This window comes from Strigops habroptila, chromosome 12 (genome assembly GCF_004027225.2).
Source record: "Strigops habroptila isolate Jane chromosome 12, bStrHab1.2.pri, whole genome shotgun sequence".
In the NCBI taxonomy this organism is placed as follows: Eukaryota; Metazoa; Chordata; class Aves; order Psittaciformes; family Psittacidae; genus Strigops; species Strigops habroptila.
Genome location: NC_044288.2, coordinates 4,491,721 through 4,514,847, shown reverse-complemented (window position 1 = coordinate 4,514,847; position 23,127 = coordinate 4,491,721). Strand labels below are relative to the sequence as shown.

General features: G+C 53.5%; 2 protein-coding genes and 1 long non-coding RNA gene across 6 annotated transcripts; 2 read left to right on the top strand and 1 right to left on the bottom strand.

Moving 5' to 3' along the window:
* Positions 1–332: 332 nt before the first annotated feature.
* On the bottom strand, positions 333–14,064 carry KDF1 (keratinocyte differentiation factor 1). Of its 4 annotated transcripts, XM_030504170.1 has the most exons (5): positions 8,951–9,036; positions 7,702–7,875; positions 4,599–5,712; positions 3,243–3,317; positions 333–2,588 (listed from the first exon to the last, which is right to left on the bottom strand). In XM_030504170.1, exons 3-5 carry the CDS (start codon positions 5,692–5,694, stop codon positions 2,506–2,508), a joined length of 1,254 nt encoding a protein of 417 aa, XP_030360030.1. In that variant the 5' UTR covers positions 5,695–5,712; positions 7,702–7,875; positions 8,951–9,036; the 3' UTR covers positions 333–2,505. The 4 variants fall into 4 exon arrangements, with proteins under 4 accessions (XP_030360030.1, XP_030360029.1, XP_030360027.1 ...); XM_030504169.1 differs by lacking the exon at positions 8,951–9,036 and adding an exon at positions 13,862–14,064 and having other exon boundaries at positions 2,497–3,317; XM_030504167.1 differs by having other exon boundaries at positions 2,497–3,317.
* Positions 13,663–14,445, top strand: TRNP1 (TMF1 regulated nuclear protein 1). The gene has a single exon (XM_030504848.1). It carries the CDS (start codon positions 13,663–13,665, stop codon positions 14,443–14,445), a length of 783 nt encoding a protein of 260 aa, XP_030360708.1.
* A 4,436-nt stretch (positions 14,446–18,881) lies between these two features.
* Positions 18,882–21,114, top strand: LOC115615694. The gene is made up of 2 exons (XR_003994125.1): positions 18,882–19,203; positions 19,669–21,114. It is a non-coding gene; the product is annotated as an uncharacterized LOC115615694 (long non-coding RNA).
* The last annotated feature ends 2,013 nt before the right edge of the window (positions 21,115–23,127 follow it).

The window sequence follows — 23,127 nt, the reverse complement described above, 5'->3', positions numbered from 1 at the left end:
GGATCCGTCCAGGACAGCAGCCACTCCAGAGCCTCTATTGACTGAGCTCAGTTCCAGCATCACCCCTCAGGGAAGGTCCAGACTTCCCTGTGTGCAAACAGGCACTTCCCAGAGGCTCCTCTACTTGCTCCCAGCTTCCCTCCGTGCAGCAGCCCACAACGTTCAGCCCTCTGAACAATCCCCCTGGGCACATGCTGCCCAATGGACAAAGATATCTTTGTTCACGTGCTGCTGGGAAAGCCGGGATCAGCAATGCCCTGTGCAATGCTCCCGGCCTGGCCCAGGCTCCCCCCAACCTGATGCCAGCAGGAACGTTAGAGACACAGCACAGGTAAAGAGCACATCGTTCTGCTTTATAAAAAAGACCAAATCAGACATTTCAGGTCAAGGAGTGCAAAAGAATCCCATAAGACACCACAGGGGCACCAGCTTCAGGGACAATCCAGTTGAGAGTCTTCCTCTTAGTGAGGTTTTGGGGGCGGTTGGGGTGTTTTTGCAAGCTTAATCCATACACATTCACTCTTCATACAAAGACTAAACATTAAAAATGTGCTATTGCATCTGTAATGGCGATTGGCAGCTCTTTGCAAGTCCATCCTCACCCCTCGTCTCCAAAGCTCAGCTCAAAGACCACAGAGCTGCATGTCAGCGTGACCCATGCTGGTGCCTCAGTGCACAGGTTTAAGTAAACCGGTCCAAATACAGACGTACAAATCCATTCAGAAGCAGGAAGCCAAAGGGGTCCATCAGTGGCGTTTGGAAGGAGGTGACCAAACACGGCTCCTCTGGAAGTCCAGGCCTGGCTTCAAGTCTCTTTCTTGCATCAACGGGGTTCTTCACAACGCAACAAAGCAGGGAGGGGAAGCCAAACCCAAGCCTCAGTCTCTCCCCTTTATTTTCAAAAGCTCTCTCTGTCGACGTCCCAAGGTGTGGGCTTGGTCATGTCCATGATTTATGAAAGCATGCTCAGGAACACAAGCAGGTCACAAAACCAGGCTCCAACAGGCACTTGAGCCATTTCAAAGGGCTTTGGCTGGGTAAATAAGCCTGGCTGCTCATGTGAGGAATTAAATCCTTCCCCCCCACCCTCCCTCAATCAAACCATTTGAAGAGTAATCACAGGCTAGGAAATAAAGGCACAGTTCAGTTCAATTAAGGCACAAAAACATGGTCCACACCAAAGCACGGGGCCTGTTTTGGTTTCCCTCTCCCCCCAAAACCAGTGGGGGTGTTTATGCCATGGCTGGTAAACTCAACTGAAGTGTTTTCTAGTCACGTCCAAGGGCACCTGAACGGATAAACAAGTCCCATGGCTTCACCTTGTTTGCTTTCTGATAAACAACCAAGTGGCAAAGGCAGTAAGACAGAGCTTCCTCCTGCTGCAAGGCTGCAGCCCTCAAGGCCAGCTGGCACTGTGCCTCGGGGTGGCAATGCCCCGTCTCCTGCTTCCGACCAGCTGGAGAGGAGCAAAGGGAAAGAGAAGGCACCGAGTGCCCACAGGGGAAGGGCAGTTCCTCACAGACCCTTGCAGACCCTCTGAGGGGATGCTTTCCTCTCAAAGCAAGTCCCTTTCAAGGGAGTTCCTGGCAGAATAATCAAACAGCCCAGTTCTTAATTACAAAACCCATTCAAAACCAACTTGCCCTCAGCTGCCATATCCCAAGTGCAAGGCTGGCCCAGCAGCCAGTGTGATGCCAGGCAGAGGGCTGGGCACATGAGTGAGGAAGAGCTGCCAGGTCAACTCACATCTGGCAGTGACTGCACAGCTGATCCCCGTGGTCTCCTTGGGAAGCAAGGTGCCCGTGCAGGCATCCCACCCCTCTGTCACTGGCACTATCTCAGGAGACACAGCAAGAGGCCAGAGATTAAATGAACCACGTTACCTGAACCTTCTCATACAGTGCAGCAGAAGATGACACCACTAAGGGTCAGTGGGAAAAAGGCAGATCTGGCTTCTGCAAGCACCATGGATAAAGGACTTTACTGTTTTTGGGACCCACCTGGCCATGTCAAATAGAGATTTGGGTCCCTGGAGAGCAGGTGCTCGGTCCTCACCTCAGCATCAGCACAAACACAGAGACACCATCCAGTTCTTCCCTACCCAAATTAAATTATGCAATGCCAGAAAGCAAGAACTGTGCAACAGATCCTCAAAGCAGAGGAGAAGGGCTGGGCCATTGAGGTTGTTGAAGCTAAACATGAAGCATAGAAATCATAGAGGCACAAGTTATCTGATACTTCCTTGTCCATCATCTCCTCCCTGGGCACACATTTCACCTCCCAGGTTCCTTAGCTCCACAGTTCACTTCCTTGATGTTCTACATTGTCCAAGAAAAAATAAAATTCCAGTGAAATCTAGACAGCAGGAGAAATTTGGCTTCAACAAAGGATCGGGCTGGATTGGGGAAAAAAACATAAGTGGCATAGCACACTCCATACTGAAAGAGGAGAAAACTGATTGCAGCAGAGCCTTGGAATGCCTGCCTGCTGCTTAGGTCCTTTTCCTTAACAATACACCTGAAGCAGAGGTGCCCCAGATGAGTCAGTCTCTGTGTCTTGGAAAGAGGAATCTCTGCTTGTTGGAGAGCCTTGGAGAGGAAAGAGAAGAGATGGTGACATTAGACAATGTGAACTGTAGCAGCCTGGCAGTTAGGCAAGCAACTGCCACAAAGGCTTTGTGTATCATGAGGGAGGAGAAAGCCACACAAAGCCCACAGGCAGGGAACAACCCTGCCTGTATTGTAGCCATCTCCTAGGATAGATCTGTTATTATGCAGGAGAAAACTTGTCTTTTAGCCCTGGGCTGCTCTTTGGAGTGGAGCATGTATGCCGGGAGGATCAGAGCTCAGGAGACAGCCCATCACCCTGCCCTGCTTTCCTTTTGCACAGTTCCTTTTGTTCCCAGTGTAACCCAGCTGTGACCTTTGCCAGTCACACCCCAAATACAGCCCCAAAGACACCCCGAGACGGAAAGCTCTCAGGCCAAGCATTGTGCATGAACAGAGATCACTCCATACTTGAGTTCCATTCTTTTCCAGCACCCACCGACCCAGGCAGTATCCTGAGCTTCCTTCACACCCAAAGCTCAAGAGAACTACTTCCCTCATGGTAACCCAGAGAGGCAGGTGTCAGCTCAGCCCTTGATGGTGAAAACTGAAGGATGGTGTAACACGGGAAGTTCAGGGCATTGCCCTCACTCCTGTGATGCCTCTGCAGTGAAGACCCCTGGCCAGGCACGTTACCTGCGCTGCTATGTCGCCTCATGTTCCTGGCTATCACATCTGCTGATGTTTCTTCTGATATCTGCACGTCCAGATCTGGAATAAAAACCAAAAGGGGCTGAGACAGGAAAGGATGGGCAGCTATGACTCAAGAGTAAGGATCTCAGTCAGGGAATACACAGGGCTCAGCTTGGAAGGCACCACCCTCAGGTAATAGGAGAGGTAGAGTCCCATTCTTCAGATTGCTTCCACCATTGTCTTGGTAATCTGAGTTTGGGAGTTCTTAAATACCAGGAAGCAACAGCAGCCTTAGTGCTAAACCACCCGGTTTCCTCCTCCGTTACTTCTGGATGTCTCCTCACCCCTCACATTCACCTTTTCAAGGTCTTTCTACAACAAACTTTCTTACAAGCTGTTCTGGAGGTCAGTGCTCCAGACCAGGAGGAAAGCATCCCTCAAACAGCCAGGAAGCACTTCTGCTGTGGCAGCAGCCCTTCCCTCCTCTGGGATATTCCCTCCTTCCCTCTGCAGGGACATTTACGGTCAGCTCCTCACCCACTGTGTGGAGGAAGTCTCAGCTCCAAGGAGGCTCCCTCTCACGGTATAGTCTAAGGGTGGCGTTAGCAAAGAGCACTGGTAGCTCACAGGAAAGAGCCAGCTGAGTAACTGGACATCCTCGGGCACAAGCCAGCTCGTCTGGTCATACCAGTTAAGTTTGACTCACAGTCTTTCTGCCCAGCTTAGAGGTGCGGAGGAAAGCAGAATCATTGCAGTAGCAGCAGAACTTCTATTGCTCAGCACAAACTTCCCTGACAGTGAAAGATACTATCTAGAAAGCCCCAGCACAATGACTGGTGAGAAACGGAGGTCTCCAGCAATAAACAAGGGCCTCCATTCACACATCCCAGGAAGAAAAGCTCAGCCTGAAGACAGACACCAGCTTTCATTTCTGCTCCATTGTCAGATCTCCATAGCTTTGATAAAATGAAAAGCCTTCCAGTACCTAAAGGGGCCAGTAAGAAAGCTGGAGAGGGGCTTTGGACAAGGGCCTGCAGGGACAGGACAAGGGGAATGGCTTTAACCTGCCAGAGGGGAGACTGAGATGAGCTCTGAGGCAGAAGCTCTTCCCTGTGAGGGTGCTGAGGCGCTGGCACAGGGTGCCCAGAGAAGCTGTGGCTGCCCCATCCCTGGCAGTGTTCAAGGCCAGGTTGGACACAGGGGCTTGGAGCAACCTGCTCTAGTGGAAGGTGTCCCTGCCCGTGGCAGGGGGTTGGGACTGGATGGGCTTTAAGCTCCCTTCCAGCCCAAACCACTCCATGATTCCATGAAAATAACCCTCTTGTTCTGAAGTGGTACCACCAGGGAAGCCACACGTACCATCCTGGCTGATGACCATGGACTCCAGCATGGTTTCATTCCCGCTGTCTGGTGCGTTGCCTCTGCTGGACTTCTCCTCATGGCTCTGGCTGGCCGGGATAGAAATATGGGGCCGGACCCTGCTTTTCCGGGTGCTGATGCGAATGATGCCTCGGACCAGCCTGCATTCAGCATCCTGCTCATCCAGGTTGTAGTCCTGAGTTATGCTATTGATGAGGTCCGAGATCTTGTTGGTCTTCTCCAGGAAGACAGTGTCTGACGTGCATTTGGCCAGCTCATCGATCTGGTGGACGCTGAAGAGCTCCGTCAGCTTCTTGAAGATCAGGACATCAATCTCCCTGCTGGACATGGAGCCATTCAGCTCACTGATATCCAGATCGGACTCATGGAAGGAATAATACTCCTCTGAACTCCGGTGGCTGCTGGGGAGTGGTGGCTTTTCTATGCTGTTCCTGAAGGGCTTCTCTGGCAGCAGCTCTTTGCAGCATGAATCTGATTCCAGGTGGTGGCTGGGGCTCCTGTTTTGATAGACAGGAATGCCCTTCAGTTTCACATCTGGGTAACTGAAACTGCTACCCATGCTGAACTTTTTGATCTGGTTCCCATTTTTCTCAGTGGGAGAGACGTTAGCAGGGCTGTTTGGCAGTCGCCCATTATAATCTCCATTCTTTCCATCATCAGTGGAGGTCTCAGTGGGCCCTGGATAGGGGATACAGACACTGCAGTCCTGAAAGCAGCCCCCACAGGTCACTATACAACAGAAAACAGCCTTGTATGTGTTCCAGGCCTGAGACAGAGAAGAACAGCAAAAGCTCTGGTTTGGGGGAGCCTCTGCTGTGCCAGAAATAAAGGTAATTGTTTCTGCCTCTCTCCCGTTGGAGTCTTTGAGATCAGCTTTGCGACCTTTCCTATCTCGCATCTGCTGGGCTCTGCTGCGGCCCTGTTTGATTTCGGGTGTAGAGCCACTGAACACCTCCAAACTGACATCTGTCTCCTTGGACGCTCTGGTCCGCAGGGGCACAGCCTCCTGGTAGGACTGGTTCAGCTGGCGGTGGCTGTTCAGCTCGTGGGGGAGTCCTGTTTTCCGGCCCAGCATGGCTCACTGCTCAGGCACCTGCAGAACAAGAAGGTCTTAAGTCAAACAAAGGATTCATCACCAGTTTCACCTTTGCAAGCTGCTGATCAACAAAGCAGCAGCCAACATTCGAATTCAGTGATTCCCCAATTTGATATTCCCGTTATATACAGAAGTATTTTGCACTAGGATTCACACTGTTCTCGCTTGTTGCACAGGGAGGGGATCCAGCCTGTGTTCCAGGGTTCTCCAACCACTTTGCTGCTTCCTTTCAGGGGATGCTTCGATCAAGAGAGCTGTTTTAAAAGGACTATTTTTAGGACATCAAAATCCCTGTATCCTTCAGAAGAGGTTTCCTCCATGCAGCTGAAAGACTCAGCTTTTGGAGCAATAAATGAGCATCACAGCCCTAGGTGGAGCCAGCTGACAGGCTCCAAAGGGAAAGTATCTTCTTTCAAACAACTTCCCCTTTGTCTCGCATTCCTTAGGATTAAGCTGGGCCCTGACAGTGCTTATCCATTTCAAAACGCACCATGCCCAGGAGGAGATGACAAGCAATCAATCATTATGCAAGCTGCCAATTCAGACTCCAGACTATTCAATGCTATTTACATTTAGAGGGTTTAGCAATGGCAGCGTTACTAACACTAATGATTTTTGCTAGTCATGCTAAGGCCAAGTTATGCCAAAGGCTTTCCTACGAAAACTGATGTCTTCATCTGGATTAAAGATCCTGTCATCAAGTCACTCTCAAATCAAGCCTCACGGGAGCAAAACCTTTACAAAGCCCTACTACAGAAACCCTACCAGCAGCCTTTGTGCTCAACTCTTCTTCTCAGTGACTAACGCAACAGCCCCAGCTCTGCACACAGGAGTAAACTGTGTTTACACACTGTCACACTTGAGCTCCACACATCCATCAAGCAGAGTTTGGCACATTAAATCTCCCTGTTATGAAGGAAGCTTGGCACTGGGTGACAGGGAGGAAAGTCACATCAAGGCTGTCACCCTCCACCACTCCTATTGCTGCTGCTTTTAGCCCAGACTGTGGTGGGGCCCTAAATTGCTCACAGTTTCTAAGCTTCTTGGCTAACACTGCTTTCACCCCCAAGAGATCCTTTTAAATCCTAATTAGGCTAATTAATAAGCAGTGAGAGCCCAGCCGTAGCTTAAGCAGTTTTGGACTGTCCCTGCTGCTCTACTGTATACTTTCTATAGGGCACCTCAAGCATGAATAAATACCTCTGTCCTATCCTGTTAGAGCACTGTCTCTTTTCCCCTTTTTAAAAACAAATAGTCATGTTTTCCACACAAAGAAACAGGCACAGAGTGAAAGCCAGGCAGTTACAGCACTCCACTGCTTTCCAGGAATGCTTTGGCTCCATTAGCTTACAAAAATCCGTAAGTAATGCATGTCCCAGGAGCTCCTTCTGCATGTTCCTGGACAATATGTTAAACATAAAAGCCCCAGACACTCCAATTTCAGTGGTGAGCAGGCAGAGCTTCCCAGACTCAGCATCAGGGGAGAGTTTTGATTGCTTTCACTGAAGAACAACAGGGCTTTTTTCCTCAGCTTCATCAGTGTTGTAATGCAGTTTAGAATTCTCTTAATACCAAGGCCTCATCAGCTTTAATGCATGCACTGCATAGTAACAACCATTTATATAACAATATATAATATTCTGTCATTTCAGAGCATCTCTGACACAGGGAGGAGTATTCTCTCAGCTCTGCAGAAAGACACCTGCAGGCACAGAGATTAAACCTCTTGCCTGACATTGCACAAACCCCCAGTGGCATCAGGCATCAGAGATGCCTCCGGCCCTGAGTGCTGAGCTCAACCCATTCCCTTCCCTGCACAGCTCAGGTTCCTGTGACCACCAGCTCACACCTCAGAGGGGTTCCTCAGGAGCACAGACAAGACCCAAAACCTCGATCCAGCAGCAAGGGACTGGACAGAAACCTGCAGCCAGCTGCTTAACACAGCCCTAAAGAAAAGCTCTGCCTGAAATCCATGGTGATACTTACAAGATGGGTGGGAGCTTTCTCTGTTCTCACGCAGGCACCGGGTGTGAAGAGAGAAGATCCTTGTAAAGAACTTGGGCATCTGCTTCAGAAGAATGAGGAGGGACTTACGAAGAGTTTGCCCATCTAAGAGTTAGCCCGGATCTAAGATCTTCATTGTTCAGAGGACAGGATTTCCTTTGAAAGTTTGGAAAAAGTTAAATTAAGTAGTGAATCTACTTAATAAAGTCACATTGGTTTGCCAATAACTGCTACTGCTGTTAGGGACTAGGGAACTAAGAGTATTAACTTAGAAAGGGGGCAGAGGACCTAAATGCAGGATACAAGACACAGCTTATCATAAATAGATGGAAGCATCAGGAGGTGTTTTCTAAACAGCCTTGCCAGATGCTAAAAGCCACTCCATAAAGCTCTCAGACCCCTGGCTGCTCTCCTGGCACCAGGCAGCAATAGAGGCCCTGGCTTAGAGGAACACGGATCTGGCTTCTTCCCTGTGCTGCTGTACCCTCTCAGGTGACCCTACCTGCGACACAAACAGCCCAGACCAGGAACCGCCTCTTGCCAAAGGCTCCCCTGCACCCCCAGCCCAAAACACCCCCTGTTCCAGCTGACAACAGGGCTCCACTTCGGCGCAGGTAAACAAAATCTGCCCCTTCCTGCTCACAAACAGAGCACCGCGCGGGGGAGCCCCACTGGGGCACCACGCAGGGGCTGCTCTGCCCCCCCTGAGCCCCCGACATCCTCCGGACGGTGGATTTTGGGGAGAGGAGAAGCTGGCAGCAGAGAAACCCGGCTGTCGGGGGGAGCGCGCCCTCCCCGCCGCGCTCCCCCTTAGGGTACCAGCTCTCCAAAGCCAAACCGACCCCAGGAGGAACCAGAGAGCCCCGACACCCCCCCGGCAGAGCCCCTACCGACACCAGCCCCGCAGGGCGAGCGCCGGGAAGGCCCCAGAGCAGGGAGGGGATAGAGCCGGGGGGGGAACAACGACAGCAGCGGAGCGCTGCGGGGCTGTCCCTCAGCCGCCCGGGCCCGGGGCGCACGGAGCCGGAGAACCCGGTCTTGGCCGGGGGGACGCCGCGGGGGGGGACGCCGCGGGGGGGGACGCCCCTCCCGGTCGCGGCCTGCTGCTGCCCCCGGGCCCGGGGGGGCGGCCCCGCCGGGGGAGGCGCCGAGCGGCGGCGGGGCCGGGGCCGGGGCCGGGGCCGGGGCTGGGGCTGGGGTCGGGGCCCGGCTCCCCCCGCCCCGGCGTTACCTGCGAGCGAGCGAACGGCGCCCGGCCCCGCCTCACCTGGGCCAGGTGAGCCACGTGACCCGGCCCGACGGGCCGCCGCGAGGGACAGCAGAGCGCGGACGGCGAAGCTGCCCCGGCCCGCGCCGCACGGGGCTGCACCGGCGGGGCCTCGGTCCTCACGGAGCCCTGTCCCCATGGAGCCCTGTCCCCACAGACTCTGTCTCAAAGCATCCCGCTGCCCGAGGATCCTCATCCCCAATTGTCTGTGTCCCAACCTGTCCCTGTGTCCGAGGGTCCTCATCCCCAAGGATCCCTTGGATGGCCTTCCCCGAGGATTCCTGTCCACAAGGTCCTCACCTTTAAGGTCATGATCCCCAACGGTCTCACTCCCCAAGGGTCGCTGTGAAGGATTCCCATCCCAATGGATCGTCATTGCCAAGGATCCTGTCCCAAAGGACACTTGTCCCTGAGGATCTTTTCCCAAAGCATCCCTGTCCTCAAGGATCCCCATTCCTAAAGATCGTCATTCCTGAGGATCCCTGTCGATGGGGATCCCTCCCCCAAAACAATCCCCACCTCCGAGGATGTCTGTCTGCATGGATCCCCATCCATGTGAACCCAGATCACTGAGGAATTCTGTCACAATGGATCCCTGTCCCCAAGGGTCCCAATCCCCAGGATCCCCCCAGTCTGCCCTGCATTGTTCCTTGTCATTTTAACTCCCTCCCTGTGTTGCCTGCACCAGGCAGCATGTCCCTGCCAAGGGACATGCAGTGGCAGGCATGGGGTGGCCACATTCCTCCCCTGGGGTTCCATGGGACCTCTGCCCCATGGAGAGCATCTTGCCTGTGCCTCCCTGCGTGCTGCCTGCAGTTTTGGGTGCCTCTCTCTGGAGCCTGTCCATCCCAAGTGCATTGACACCCCTAAAGCCTTTGGCCACCCCGCCTGCCCCCCCAGCCCTGCTCTCCAGCCTGGCCACAGCCATGGAGGGAGCTGCACCCCTCATCTGGGGTGATTTCACCCTCTCTGCTCAGTACCCTGCAAAGCAACAACGTCATCCATCCCTTCTCCTGCTGGGAGAAGTTCCCCTGAGGACAGCAGTGGCATAAGGCAAATACAAGCTGCAGTGATGCCCAGTGCTCCCCAGGAGCTCATCCCGTCCTGTTTGCTGCTGCTCAGTGACTCAGTGGTTCTCACCAAAGAGCTGATGATTCACTCTTGGGGGGTCGGATCCTTCCCTGAAGGTTTGGAGGAAAGGAAGGAAACCAGGAAGGGAAGCACGCAGGGAAGGAGCCTGGAATAACGGCAGCTGAGCACTGAGACTGCAGCCAGAGCAGCAGGCACTCGGCTCAGATGCACCAGTCAGTTTCCAAGAGGAAAGAGAAGAGCGAGAAGTCAGTTTGAGGGAAGGTGCCAGTGCCAAGAAGCTCATTCCTTCTCTGAAGGGCATGAAGACCACATTTATTTACTTAAGCCTCTGGCACAGGAACAGTGTACTTACATCCAGCCGGTGCCATTTCCCTAGCCAGGCTTTCATCTGTGTACAACTCAAAGCACTGCTTGGAAATCCACCATCTCCTCTGCCAGGTGCCTTGAGCACAGATCTCAGCCATGAAACCTCTCCCGGTGCTGCCCCATGGAGCTTGGCACACCCAGGAGGAGCTGGGCAGCACAATGTGCCTCCCTGAGCTCAGCACCATGCTGCTTAACGCCCCTCAGCTTCTGTGTCACCTCCCAGATGAGCTGCCATCGTGTTCCAGAGCTCACTGTTGGGTCCAGGATGGAGAGGCAGGGAGCTGGATCAACCCAGAAGTCCTGGGGCTTAAACCTGAAAACCTGATGCAGGATTCCTTCCCTTAAACTAGGCCAGGATGAGAGAGCAGAGCCTGGATCCCCCCTTCCCTGGGAACTGGGACGCCTGAGGAAAAGCTTGCAAAGTCACTGAGAGAAATGGCACTAACATTAATTATTTACTTCCTATAATAAGGCTGTGCTTTTCTGGAGCACATCCCAATGCGGGGTCTTAAAGAGGCTCGAGATCAGAGGCTACTGCACAGCCCTCAACTACATCCTCCTACAGGGCTGCTCTAACCTGGGGCAGAACACAGCCAATGAGTGGCTGGCCCTACATCCCTGGGGGAATCGTAGAATGGTTTAGGTTCAAGGGATCTTAAAGCTCACCCAGTTCCAACCCCTGCCATGGGCAGGGACACCTTCCACTAGAGCAGGTTGCTCCAAGCCCCTGTGTCCAACCTGGCCTTGAACACTGCCAGGGATGGGGCAGCCACAGCTTCTCTGGGCACCCTGTGCCAGCGCCTCAGCACCCTCACAGGGAAGAGCTTCTGCCTCAGAGCTCATCTCAATCTCCCCTCTGGCAGGTTAAAGCCATTCCCCTTGTCCTGTCCCTACAGGCCCTTGTCCAAAGCCCCTCTCCAGGTTTCCTGGAGCCCCTTTAGGCACTGGAGCTGCTCTAAGGTCTCCCCTTCAGGAGCCTTCTCTTCTCCAGGCTGCCCCAGCCCAGCTCTCTCCGCCTGGCTCCAGAGCAGAGCTGCTCCAGCCCTCGCAGCATCTCTGTGCCCTCCTCTGGACTCGTTTGCTTCTCTTCAGGGCCCCAAGTCCTTCTCCTCAGGGACCCCGGAGGACCAGGGACTGGTGCTGGGCTGGCTGTGGGGTGCAGCTTGATGTCCCATCCCAGTTATCGGTGCCTCCACATGCAGCTGCAGGGTGCGGAGGGTCGCTGCTAGGGAAGAGAGAACAACGCTCTCAACTGAGCTTTTGCATCAAAGAGGTTTATTCTGAGCACTGCTAATTTCAGACTCCGCTGCTAAATCATTAATAGCTCGTCAGCTCAGGCAGAGCCCACAGCAGCACAGGAGGGTGTCAGGAACTTGGGTAGCGACTTACCCTGGAGGGCATGGGCATTTCTTGCATTTCCCTATGACCTGCCTTTACTGGCCTCTGTCTGTTCATCTACCAGGATGTGCTATGCCCGGGTGGGACAGGCCAGGGACACAGTTGTGGGGGACTCAGCAACACCTCAGCCTTGCTGGCCAACATCCCCAGCCCATCTGGCCTCTTCTTGTCTCTTAAACTCATGCCCAGGCATAGCTGCTCCCTATTAACATTTCCTTTTCTCACTCTGGACCAGGGACAGGAGCTGGGAAGGTGATGAGGTCCCTCCAACCTCATCGATTTTGAAGTTTCACTCTGGGTGAGTGGGAGAAGCTCACTGCAAGACAGATCCCAGCCCCTTCCCCCTTTGGGGTACTCCTGGGGGTCCAGGTTCCACTGAAATGGAGTTAAAAATCAGAGAGGAGAATGTTCTGTTTAATACCTGCCTGTCCCTACAGTTTCTTTGGGTTGGAGGCAGAGGGAGGAAGAGCAGAGCTTTGACCCTGAACCTATGATGGCGCAGCACCAAACCCCACTTTATAGCAGCATTTGCGTTGGATACATGAAGATGGCTCAGCCTGGACTTCAGCTTTCCTACAGCCTGAAATTCAGCCTGGAGAGCAAATGCTGTGCCCGTGGAGCAGGGGAGATGTGGTGGGAGGTGGTGGACGGGCAGGGAAGGGACAAGCTGGCAGCGGGGGCCGGGAGCGGTGACGCAGCAGCCTCTGACGCTGCTCCGGTGTCTGGCAGACGTGTGGCAGTGCTGGCAAGAGCACGAATGCAACACAAAGCACAAGGGATGGGGTTTTTTTTTTCCCCTCATAAGGTAAGGAAAACAAAGCTGCCATCAGCCCACGCGGGATGGGGGTGACATCCATCGCAGGCCTGGACATGGCTCTGCCTGGAACAGGTTTAATTTGGGGTGGGATTTTTGTTTTTCCTTCTGTCTGGGGGTGGGATGAGACTTCGGCACCTGGTTCCCATCATCTCTTTTATCCTCTCTGCCACTCTGATGCGGATATAAGCAGACGTTACCCCACGCACCTATGTGAATATGCAGCCACTGAGCGTGACATCCCCACAGGAGGAACCCTAAAAACCAGGCTCCTCGGGGGATCAAGGTGGCAGCAGCATCCTCCCGCTCCACCTCCCTCCCACTCCCAGCTCTATTAACACTGTCTTAAATGATAATGACATCGGCAACGACGCTGTGACAGTCATGCAACCAAAGGCATGCTGTCCTGGTGCCATGTCCCCCGAGCCCCAAGGACTGGGACACCGCAGCCACAGCTGGGGAGGGGATGGGGGCTGCCCCTGCCTTTTTCCCTGTATCCCCTTTTCCCTCCAGTATTCCTTCCGAGCCCAGCCTTTCCCACTAAGCCTCCCCAGCTTAAGCCTTCCCCAATAACCCCTCCAGTAAGTTCCCAGTAACCCCTTCCCAGCCGTGGCTTTCCCAGTGACCCCCCAAGAACCCTCTCAGCCTTTCCCAGTGACGCCCCCAAGAGAGGGCAGTTTTCCGGTGCCACCGGGATGGTCCTGTACCGGGCCACACTGAGCCTGGGGCCGTGCCGGTGTCAATACCGGAGCTGTGCCGCAGCGGGCTATACCGAGCTCAGGGCCGGTGCTGTACTGAGTCAGACCGAGCCCGAACCCATGATGGTTCTGGTTCTGGTGTTGTACTGGGCCATACGAAGCCCGGAGTCGTGCCAGTGCCGTACGAAGACTGTCCGGTCCTGTACTAAGCCGCGTAGAGCCCGGGGCCGCGATGGTGCCGATACCTTGCCGCTGTACCGAGTTGCACCGAGCCCGGACCCGTGACAGTGCCAGTACCATACCAAGCCATGCCCAGCCCGCTACCGTGCCGAGCCATAGCGACCCCGAGCATCCCCCGCCAGGGCTGTCCCATACCGAACCGCACCGTGCCGGGGTCGCGTCCCCGTTGTCCCTCCCTTCCCGTACCGGTGCGGGGCCCGTGCCGGAGCCGCCCCGTTGGGGCTGAGCCGCCCGCAACCGGCGCCGCCCCCGGGTATATATCCTCACCGCGGCACTGCCCCGCTCCCGTTCCCGTTCCCATGGCGGCGGCGGCAGCGGCGGATCCGAGCCCGGGTCCGGGTGCGAGTCCGACTGCGGGCATCGAGCAGCGCCCCGACCGCGGCGGTACCGGCGGCAGCAGCACCACCAACAGCAACACCACCGGCACCACCAACACCACCGCCACCACCGGCAGCAGCGGCAGCAGCAGCCCCGGGTCGGTGGAGCTGGCGGCGGCGCGGCGGCGGCTGGTGGCGGCGGAGGGGCGGCGGCGGGCGGCGGCGGAGCTGGAGGGCCGGGTGCTGCAGGTTCACTGCGCCCTGCGGCACGCCGAGCTGCGTCTAGCCGCCCGCGCGGAGGCGCTGGGCCGGCTCGGAGCCGGCGTGGCCCAGGCTCAGCTGGCGCTGGCGGCGCACACGCAGCGCCTGCAGAAGGGGCTCCGCCGCCGGCCCCGGCCCCGGCCCGCCGCGCTCCTGGCGGCCGCCCGCGCCCTCCGCAGCTGCGTCCCCTGGGCTCCCGCCCGCTCCCGCGGGCCCGCCGCTCCGCCCGCTGCCTCCCGCCGCCTGCCCGCCGCGCCCCGCAGCCCCGCCTAGGGGAGAGGGGATGCTGCGGGGGGGACCCAGCGGGGTCTGGGGTCCTTTAGGGGGTCGTAGGGAGTATGATGAGTTGGAGAACTCTGGGGTTGGGGGGGTCCCGAGGAGACCCTACAGGATTTGGGGGACCCAGCGGGGTCTGGGGTCCTTTAGAGGGTCGCAGGGAGTGTGATGAGTTGGGGACCTCTGGGTTTGGGGAATCTCAGGGGGACCCTGCAGGATCTGGGGGACCCCGTGGAGTGGGGGCACCCAGCAGGGTCTGGGGAATCTGATGGGCTGGGACCCAATGGGTTTGGGGGTCCCAGAGGGATCCTGCAGGATGTGGGGGTATGGGGGACCCGGCAGGGTCCGGGGTCTTTTAGAGGGTCTTAGGGAATCTGATGAGTTGGGGACCTCTGGGTTTGGGGGGTCCTGGGGGACCCTGTGGGGTGGGGAGACCCAGCAGGGTCTGGGAAATCTGATTGGCTAGGACCCAACGGGTTTGGGGGTCCCAGCGGGGTCTGGAGACCTCAGCAATGTCCTGAGGTGTCTGATGGGGGGAGACCCTTTGGAGTCTGGGTCCCTTAAGGGACCCATGGGATTGGGGCACTCCAGGGGACCCAGCACGGTTTGGGGACCTTGGAGTGCCCTGAGGAATCTGGGAGGGGGGCTGTTCCTGGGGGTTTGGTGTGCTTGAAGGATCCTGCAGGGTCAGGGGTCTGGGGTGTGCAATGAGCTGGCAGATTGTGGGGGACAGTGAGGTTGGGGGACCCAGCAGGGTCTGGGGTCCCTGGAGGATCTTGCCAGGTCTGGGTTTTTTTTGTAGGGGAATCTGCTGTCAGCACCCCCAGCCTGGGGTCAGCTCCCCGGGGGGAGCAGGTTCAGGGCAGCCTCCATGGGGCAGGGCCCCTTCCATCCCCGTCCAAGCCCCACTGCCCCCCAGGAGGGGTCCCTGAGATGCTGGGCAGCAGGACACTGGTGGGACTGTGCCTCACGCTGGGACTTGGGTGCAGCTTTCATGTGCCCCTGTGCAGACTTCCATGGGGGAATCAAGCAGGCTTGGAGTCAGCCCGCTTCCACCATCCCTGGACAGTGATTCTGGCTCCAGACTGTACACTCTTGTTGGGACAGACAGCAGAAGGGGACTGGTCCTCACGATGGCACCGGCACCGTTTGCCTCCCACCAAGCTGGATTTTTGGGACTGCTTTGACAACTGATCCAGCTGGTGATGCTTAAAGCCTCCCATGCTTCCAGCAAGAGTCCTTGGGCATCCTCAATGTCACGCTGCAGCAGAGCCTGTCACTGTCGTCTCCAGAGGGGTGCGAAGGCACAAGGAGGTAGAGGTGAGCTCAGGATGAAGCATCCCCCTCCAGGCAGAAGGCTTGTGTGGGGTCCTGGCACTAGTGTCCCCATCGTTGTCCCAGCAGCCCTGAGCCGGCCTCAGGATGGAGAACTCGGACCTGACAGCATCTTCCTGACTGGGAACTACAGTGGTTCAGCTGGCAAAGCCCTCTGTGAGCCCGCTCCTCACCAGACACAGCTGCAGCGTTCACCATCCAGGGGCTAACAGCATCCCTCAGCCGAGCCACCAGAACGGGATCTCGCTTTGCTGCACCGAGCTTCCGCAGTGACTTTTTCCTGGAGGCTGCATGAATCCCTCCCTCCTGCTGGAAAACCATAACTCACACCCCCCTTATTTATTTATAATGGAAAACCCCACTGGATTTGGGCTGGGGTGGGGGGATTTCACTGACTCATGAATGTTCTGCCACTACCTTGGTGTGAGACAGCAGGTCTGTTGTGTTAATCCTTGCTTCTCGCCTCTGTGCCCACTGGTGCTGCTGCTGTGCCTGCACCGCGCTGCCCGTGCCGAAGCCAACTTTGAAATCTATTTTACTCACTACATGCAGTGTCCTTAGGTGCTGCCTGAAATATAACCGAGAGGGTGATTAGAATGGGGCTTAGCCAATAAGCCCTGGTAATATCATGTAATTAATACCAGAGTGGATTTCTCTGATTATCAACCTCTTCCCTCTTCCAGGGATGTGGAAAATGTGTTGGGAGGTGCCTGCAGCAGTGTGCCAGACACACAGAGCTCACAATAAAGTCCAAGTTGCACATTTCTCTCTGGCAGAGAAATATTTGAGCTACCAGCATGACTTTTCTTATTAATCTCTGCTTTCCAACGGTTACTTTTGAGTGCTCGGACACCCTGTATCTCCCCGATGCTCCCTAATTTCTGCCCTTTCACTATATTGCTGCCTGCTGGGGGTTTTCCCATGCGTGCACAGCTGTAATCCCAACCAGGAGATGATTCCCAAGCCGGGTGGGGAGCTTGCTGCTAATAGCAGCTTACGGGTCTCAGCCAGGAGAAAGGACACATTATCTCTCATAGGCTTTCAATTAATAGTATAAAATGCACAGCTTGGGTTTAAATCCCTCGATTTCCCCCTCTTTCCTGATGATTATTTGCAAATCGGCTTTTGAACTGATTAGAGCAGAACCTACTGAAAGAAACTGCAGACAAAGACCTTAAAAAAAGTAATAATCAACTCCATTAAACCAGTAAGACCAAAATAATTCAGAATACTTCAATGCAACGGTTCCTCCCCACCCTTTGGTCTCAATCTCATCCCACTTTGTGTTCCTGCAGTATCTTTAGCTGGAACACAACATTCGTTACAATCCACATGCTTATTCCCCTTTTTCCTGCCCGATGGGGAAAGCTGATGCTGTTGGTGGAAGGGCAAGGACAAGATCCCAGGTCTCACAGCTCTACCCTGCAGATCAATGCACATTGAGCTGCAATCAGGATACTCTGGGTGCCCAGGGAATGCCGCACTCTGGATGGGGGAAAGGCAGTTGGCATCCCCTCCATCTACCAGGATGGGGGGACACCCCCCTGTTGGGCAGGAAGAGCAGTGAAACTGCAGAGGGAGGGCACATCTGAGGCCTGAGGAATAAGAGCAGCTCCCCAGGCTGGGCTGGGGTGAGAAGTGGTGCCTGTTTCAGGAAAAAGAATTAAAAAGGAGAATAAAGGCTGGTCCTCGAGTCCCGTGACACAGTGACTGCCCATGGCCAGGATAACGCACTTGTGGGGCTGCCTCTGCTGGGTGTGAGCATCCATCCATTCCCTCCCGCATCCTCCCAAATCCCTGTGCTGTGGTTCTGGGCAACGTCCCTGCAGGTAAAGTGTCATCTGGTGGCTTCTGTGGCAGCTCCTACAAGATGCTCCCACCTCCCAAAGCTGTGCTGCGGCGTCCAGTGAGCCCCTTCCCCGTGTCCCAGGCTGCAGATGTGGCAGTGGTGGTACCCACATGTCCAGGTTCAAACTGGGTGGACAAGGCTGGTCCGGCCACCAGTCAGGACCTTCTGCAACAACAACTGAGCATCCTGCTTTAGTTTGTGGGATCCCCTGTGCCCCACACAGCACAGGAGCCCTGTGTCACCTCCAGAAAACTCCAGTGGATGCTGTCACCAGGCTGCTTACACACAACAGGGACAGCAGCAAAGTCCTGCTGGAGGGTTCTCAACCTGTTTCAGGCATGGATTTGGGGGAGAAAGCCCACCCCAATCTCCAGAACAAGCTCAGAGGGAAGTTGCAGAGCAGAAGCCTCACCCCTTGGTGCCTTCAGGAGCATCCCCTGCCCCGGGAGCACAGAGGTTTACGTAAACTCACTTGAATTTCTGCCCTCCTGCCAGCAATAACATTATATAAATAGCACCAACATTTGTTGGGTTTATGGGATTATTTTGTTACAGACTTTCTGGGAAAAATAATGTTGCATGTTAATACCTAAGCCCAGCTTCTCCCCTTTCCACCATTAATTCCTTCAGGCTATTCCAAATGAATCATGTTGGCATGAGGTGGGTGCCAAGGGCACAGGCAGTGATGGGCAGGGACAGAAACTCCCCAGAGCTGAAACGCCTCTGAGTGATGGAGGGAAGGGATAGGGATCATAGAACCCCAACTGGTTTGTGTTGGAAGGGACCTTAAAGCTCATCCAGTTCCAACCCCCTGCCATGGGCAAGGACACCTTCCACTAGAGCAGGTTGCTCCAAGCCCCTGTGTCCAATCTGGCCTTGAACACTGCCAGGGATGGGGCAGCCACAGCTTCTCTGGGCACCCTGTGCCAGCGCCTCAGCACCCTCACAGGGAAGAATTTTGGGGTGAGGGTGATGGAGGGAGGACAGGGACAGGGTGAGAGGGATGGCGGAATGGCAGGAAGGGATGGGGTGATGGAGAGGGTCAGAAAGGGGTGGTGCCAGAGCAATGGGGATGGGGAGGACAGCGCTACCTCCTGAAGGTCCCAAACCAGGTTCCAGGAGGCCGTCGAGGAAATCCAGAGCCTTTCCGGGACGGCGCCGCAAGAGGGCGGTGCAGGAGCCGCCTTGCGCAGACCTAAATGACTTTCAGTTCAGGAGCACTGGCGCATGAGCCAATTCAACCACCAACTACCCCTTGGAGAACCTGTGGCTCCCTGGCCATGCTCAGCATTGCTCCATGAGTAGCTGGATGGTGCTGATGTCCTGGCTGCATTGCACTCAGACCCATAACTCAGCACCTCAGACAGGCAAGACCTCACCCTTTACTGGGATGTCCCTTTAAGAAAATACTTCTTTCACTTTTGGTTCCAGGGTTCACTTTAGTCCGCTTTCAGTCCTCCCTGTCTTGCAATGGACATGCAGATCTTCCACTTCAGGAAATGGACAAATTGGATATTTTGGTACCAGAATCGCTGTTTTGAAATTCGTGGCACGTGGCTTAACTATTACTGGTAAGTCGCCAGCCAGGCAGGTCCCGCCAAAGGGGACGTTATTTATCACTTGAGTTTTGTGGTTGCAAAAGCTCCAGAGCAGCCAGGCAGACACCTTGGGTGATAACAGGGAGTTTAACAGGCATCTGCGGCTTGTTTTTGTTGGGTTGGTTTTGGAACCGGGGGGAGATGGAGGTGGGGAAGCTCTGGTGCTGCTCCTGGCAAGGCTTCCCACAGATCCCATTGGTTGCACAGATGTGGGGTTGCCCATGGGCGGTTGGAGCTGAGCAGAGGGGGAAGTGGTGGTGGTGGGGAAAGTTGTGGGCCACAGGGGCACTCAGGTCCCCATGTACCCTCCCTACCTCTCTGTGGCCATCAGGACAGCAAAGAACCTGTTCAAAATCACACCCAACAAACAGCCTGCATGTCTTTAGACAGCAACAGCTTCGCTTCTGGAGCTTCTTCACTCTCCTCTTTGCTCTGCAGGGACAAAGATGACATCGGTAAGGTTATCCGTGGCAGCACCAATCTCAGCAGTGCCAAAGCACAGAGAATCAACTCGAAGACCCTATATTTGTCTAACGATAAGGTGACATACTACCTTAAGTCAGACAGTATAAAGGAAATGGACGACTTCATCAGTAGACTTATGGAGTTAAAGGTCACTGTGACTGACATATAGAGGAGCAGATTCTTGTGCTGAGCAGTGTATTAAGTAATTTGTTCATTGAGAAAATGAGGATTTAATTCCAAAGGCTGTTTTCACTCATAACCACTGATTCCTCAAAGCATAGAAATGTCCAAATATTTGAAATGATCTCTTATTGCATAGCTGAAATACAAAATTTACCCATCACCTGCTGCTTACCTGCAAGATAGAAATGGACGGACATCAAGTGTGTTGAGAAATGTAGGACGTGAAACGCAGGAAAAGTAGTAGAAGTCTTCAGCTTAGAAAATATAACATTCTTTGCAACTGCTGATGCAAACATTACCTTTGGAGAAGCTCCATTTAGTAATTACTGATAAATGGGAATGAATATTGGCTTTAGCTCACACGAGGCATAGACAAAATGCAAACTAGTTACCTTTGGATTCTGAATGTTTTGTAATGTCATTTTCCACCTGCTTTTCTTAACTGACCAAGCTTTTCACAATTTAATTTTACAGATTTACATGTTTACAGATTTAATTCTATGGATTTAATTTTTCAAACTTTAACACACGGAAATGTCCACAGAAGATAGCTTTTTCTAGACTCTGATGTCGAAAGGCTCTTAAACTGGTTTCTCATTATTACAGCATTGCTTTGTATTCACTGAGGCTTGCCCAGTCCTTGTTTTGCTTTTTTAAAGGATAACAAAGATGAGGATGTGTAATGGATGGGAACCTGGCTGAGAATTGGTTCCCTCTCATGACTGAGACACATAACACAGTATGTTTTTGTCACAGTGTATTCGGTGGAGTATGTATGTGTATGTTCATCATGCCTGTTTATGGGAAAGAGGCAGGAAAACAGAGGTGTGCAGCTGTCCTATGACCTTCCTGTGTGGCTGCACCAGGGCGCCTGGCCAATGCTCTTGGTGTGGACAACAGTGAGATCATGAGAAACTGCACGTCCACACGAGCAAACAATGACAGAGCTGGCATAAAGCCCATTGTGTTTCTAAGGGTATAAAAGCAGGACCTTCTTGTAGCCAAATCTGATCCTGAGACTCCCAGTATTAGCTGCAACAGGGGTTCCCAGCTGGAAGTGTGGGCCTGGATGATGATTCGGTGGTGATTGGTGATGTATTTCTTCTTATTCTCTGTTCTATCTATGCAGTAATGATGTGATGCATTGATAATTTTCCTCTGCACTTATATATACATATGTATCTCTGATTTGCTTTATTGTACTTATTTACTATATACATAGAGATATATACACAATTCATGTCAGTGTGCTTATTTGCTTTAGTGTGCTTGTTTAATAAACTGTGCATGTTATACAGCTAGTGTGTGGTTGTTTAGTGGCATACCCTGCAGAACAGGATGATGGAGGGGGTTTTTTAGGGAGCAATATACTTTTCCTTGTGTATGTTCCACTTCAGACTCCTGGTCTTCCCTTTTCAAGGCAAGCATCAGTCCCCAGGTGGTTTTGGAAATGCAGATTGCAACATGCACTGTTCTGCTGTAGAAGGCTTGAATTCCACCCCTCAGATGAACAGAAATAGTGTTGGGGTGTGAACATCAGGAGGAGGAGGAAGTGTTTAGACAGGGCAAAGGATCTTAGAGCATCAAGGAAAAGCAGCACAGACACTAATGGGATTCAAGCCTGCCATCCTCAATGCCCAGCCCCATCTCTTGTCCCCATGGTTTTTATCTGGCAGGCTATAGGTTCTCTATAGAACCTACTGCAGGCTGCATATAGTCATGTCTAGTTTACATGGGACATCTAACCATGGTGCTGCAGTTACTGCTGGCCGACATCAGAGCTCAGAAACACCGTGTGATCTATCAGCAAGAACCCGTCACAGGAGGACATGAAGCTGGAGCAGCCAGTGACACCTCTGATAAAAATCTGATCAAAATGAAGTCATGCATCAGGCGGGACGGAGTAATGCACACCTCCTCTCCCAGGCGGGTGAGGCTCAGCGTGAACTCAGAGCCTTTCCTCCCTCCAAAGGACGCGGGATGTCGCTGTGCTCCTTCGCATCAGACCCTGAGCTCTGTGCGCCGCATCCCGCTGGGCTCTCGCTGAGGCTGAGCTCCATCACCGCTGGGTCGGGGTCTGTCCGCCCCAAAAGCCAGCACCAGGTTCAAATGCTGCAGCCGGGAGGTGGACCAGGAACTGCAGAGGGAGTAGGAAGGGAAGAACAGACGTCCCTTTCATTTATGTTTGCTCAAACCCCTGCAATGAGCTGAGCCCGGAACACTCAATTATTCCCAGCTATCAAATTAAATGTATGCTCGTCATTAAAGAGTCACCGTTTGCCCACGGCTGCCTCTGAGAGCTCTGATCACCGCTGTGTTATCATCGGGGGGTGGTGAATGAACTCTTGTGCATGCTTTATCCTCAGTCAATCTGTAGGGACGTCATTTGCTTGCTTTTTAAAGCTGTTCTTGTCAGAGGATTTGGAAAATACCCCCCAGACTGATCTATTGCAAAAATGACTTAGTGCATAATGTGGTTTGTAGTCTAGAGCTGAAAAATCAAAGCGTTCCGGCCTGTTTCCTCCTATTAAAGCCCAAACCAGCAATTTCAAGTGGACAGGAAGGTCTGAGCAGGCTGCAGTCTGGGGATGGCACCTCAACGATCCCCAGGAACACAGAGGCAATTCTCTCTGTGATGCTGCACATGCGATCGGGGCTGTGATGTCAACACATCCTGGTTCTTGAGCTGGGCAAAGTGGTAGGCTGAAACTTTTAGAGATAAAATACAGACTCAGCAACATAACATGTGGGTTTATCTTATTTTTGCCAAGTTCATATTTGAAAAATGATAACCCCGATGTCCTAAGGAGAAGACTTCATGTAGTAGTGTTGCATCTCTGTCTCCTGTCTTTCTTCATATAGTAACATTGGAAGCTTTTGGCTTTTTAAATAGAGAAATTAAGGTCCAAAACACATTAAATTCTTGCACATTTCATGAAAATTAGTATCTGGAAGAGGAGGGGACCCACCAGTATTCCTCCAGTAAAGGTTACAGATCAAACGGACATTCATTAACACATCACATTACTGCAAAACCAGTTAGTTGTCCATTTCCTTCTGTTTCCCAGTGAAATTCATCCAGAAGTTATAGTAAACCCTTTAAAAGTTTCCAAATGCCTATTACTCATGGGAAACACTAATTTAGTCACCAGCCAACAGACTGTAGGACAACAGAGTTAGAGATGGTAACTCAGTACCTGACAGGAGCTTATGGAAAACATCTTCCTTTGCTGAAGAAGCAGGCAAGTA

What these genes read in the sequence shown, in the direction of transcription:
- TRNP1 (XM_030504848.1), top strand. Translation starts at nt 13,663, where the DNA reads ATGCCCAGCCCGCTACCGTGCCGAGCCATAGCGACCCCGAGCATCCCC.
- KDF1 (XM_030504169.1), bottom strand. Translation starts at nt 5,694, where the DNA reads ATGCTGGGCCGGAAAACAGGACTCCCCCACGAGCTGAACAGCCACCGC. An exon ending in CATGGTCATCAGCCAGGATG is followed by an intron (nt 3,318 to 4,598) that starts GTACGTGTGGCT and finishes TTTTTATTCCAG; the next exon opens with ATCTGGACGTGCAGATATCA.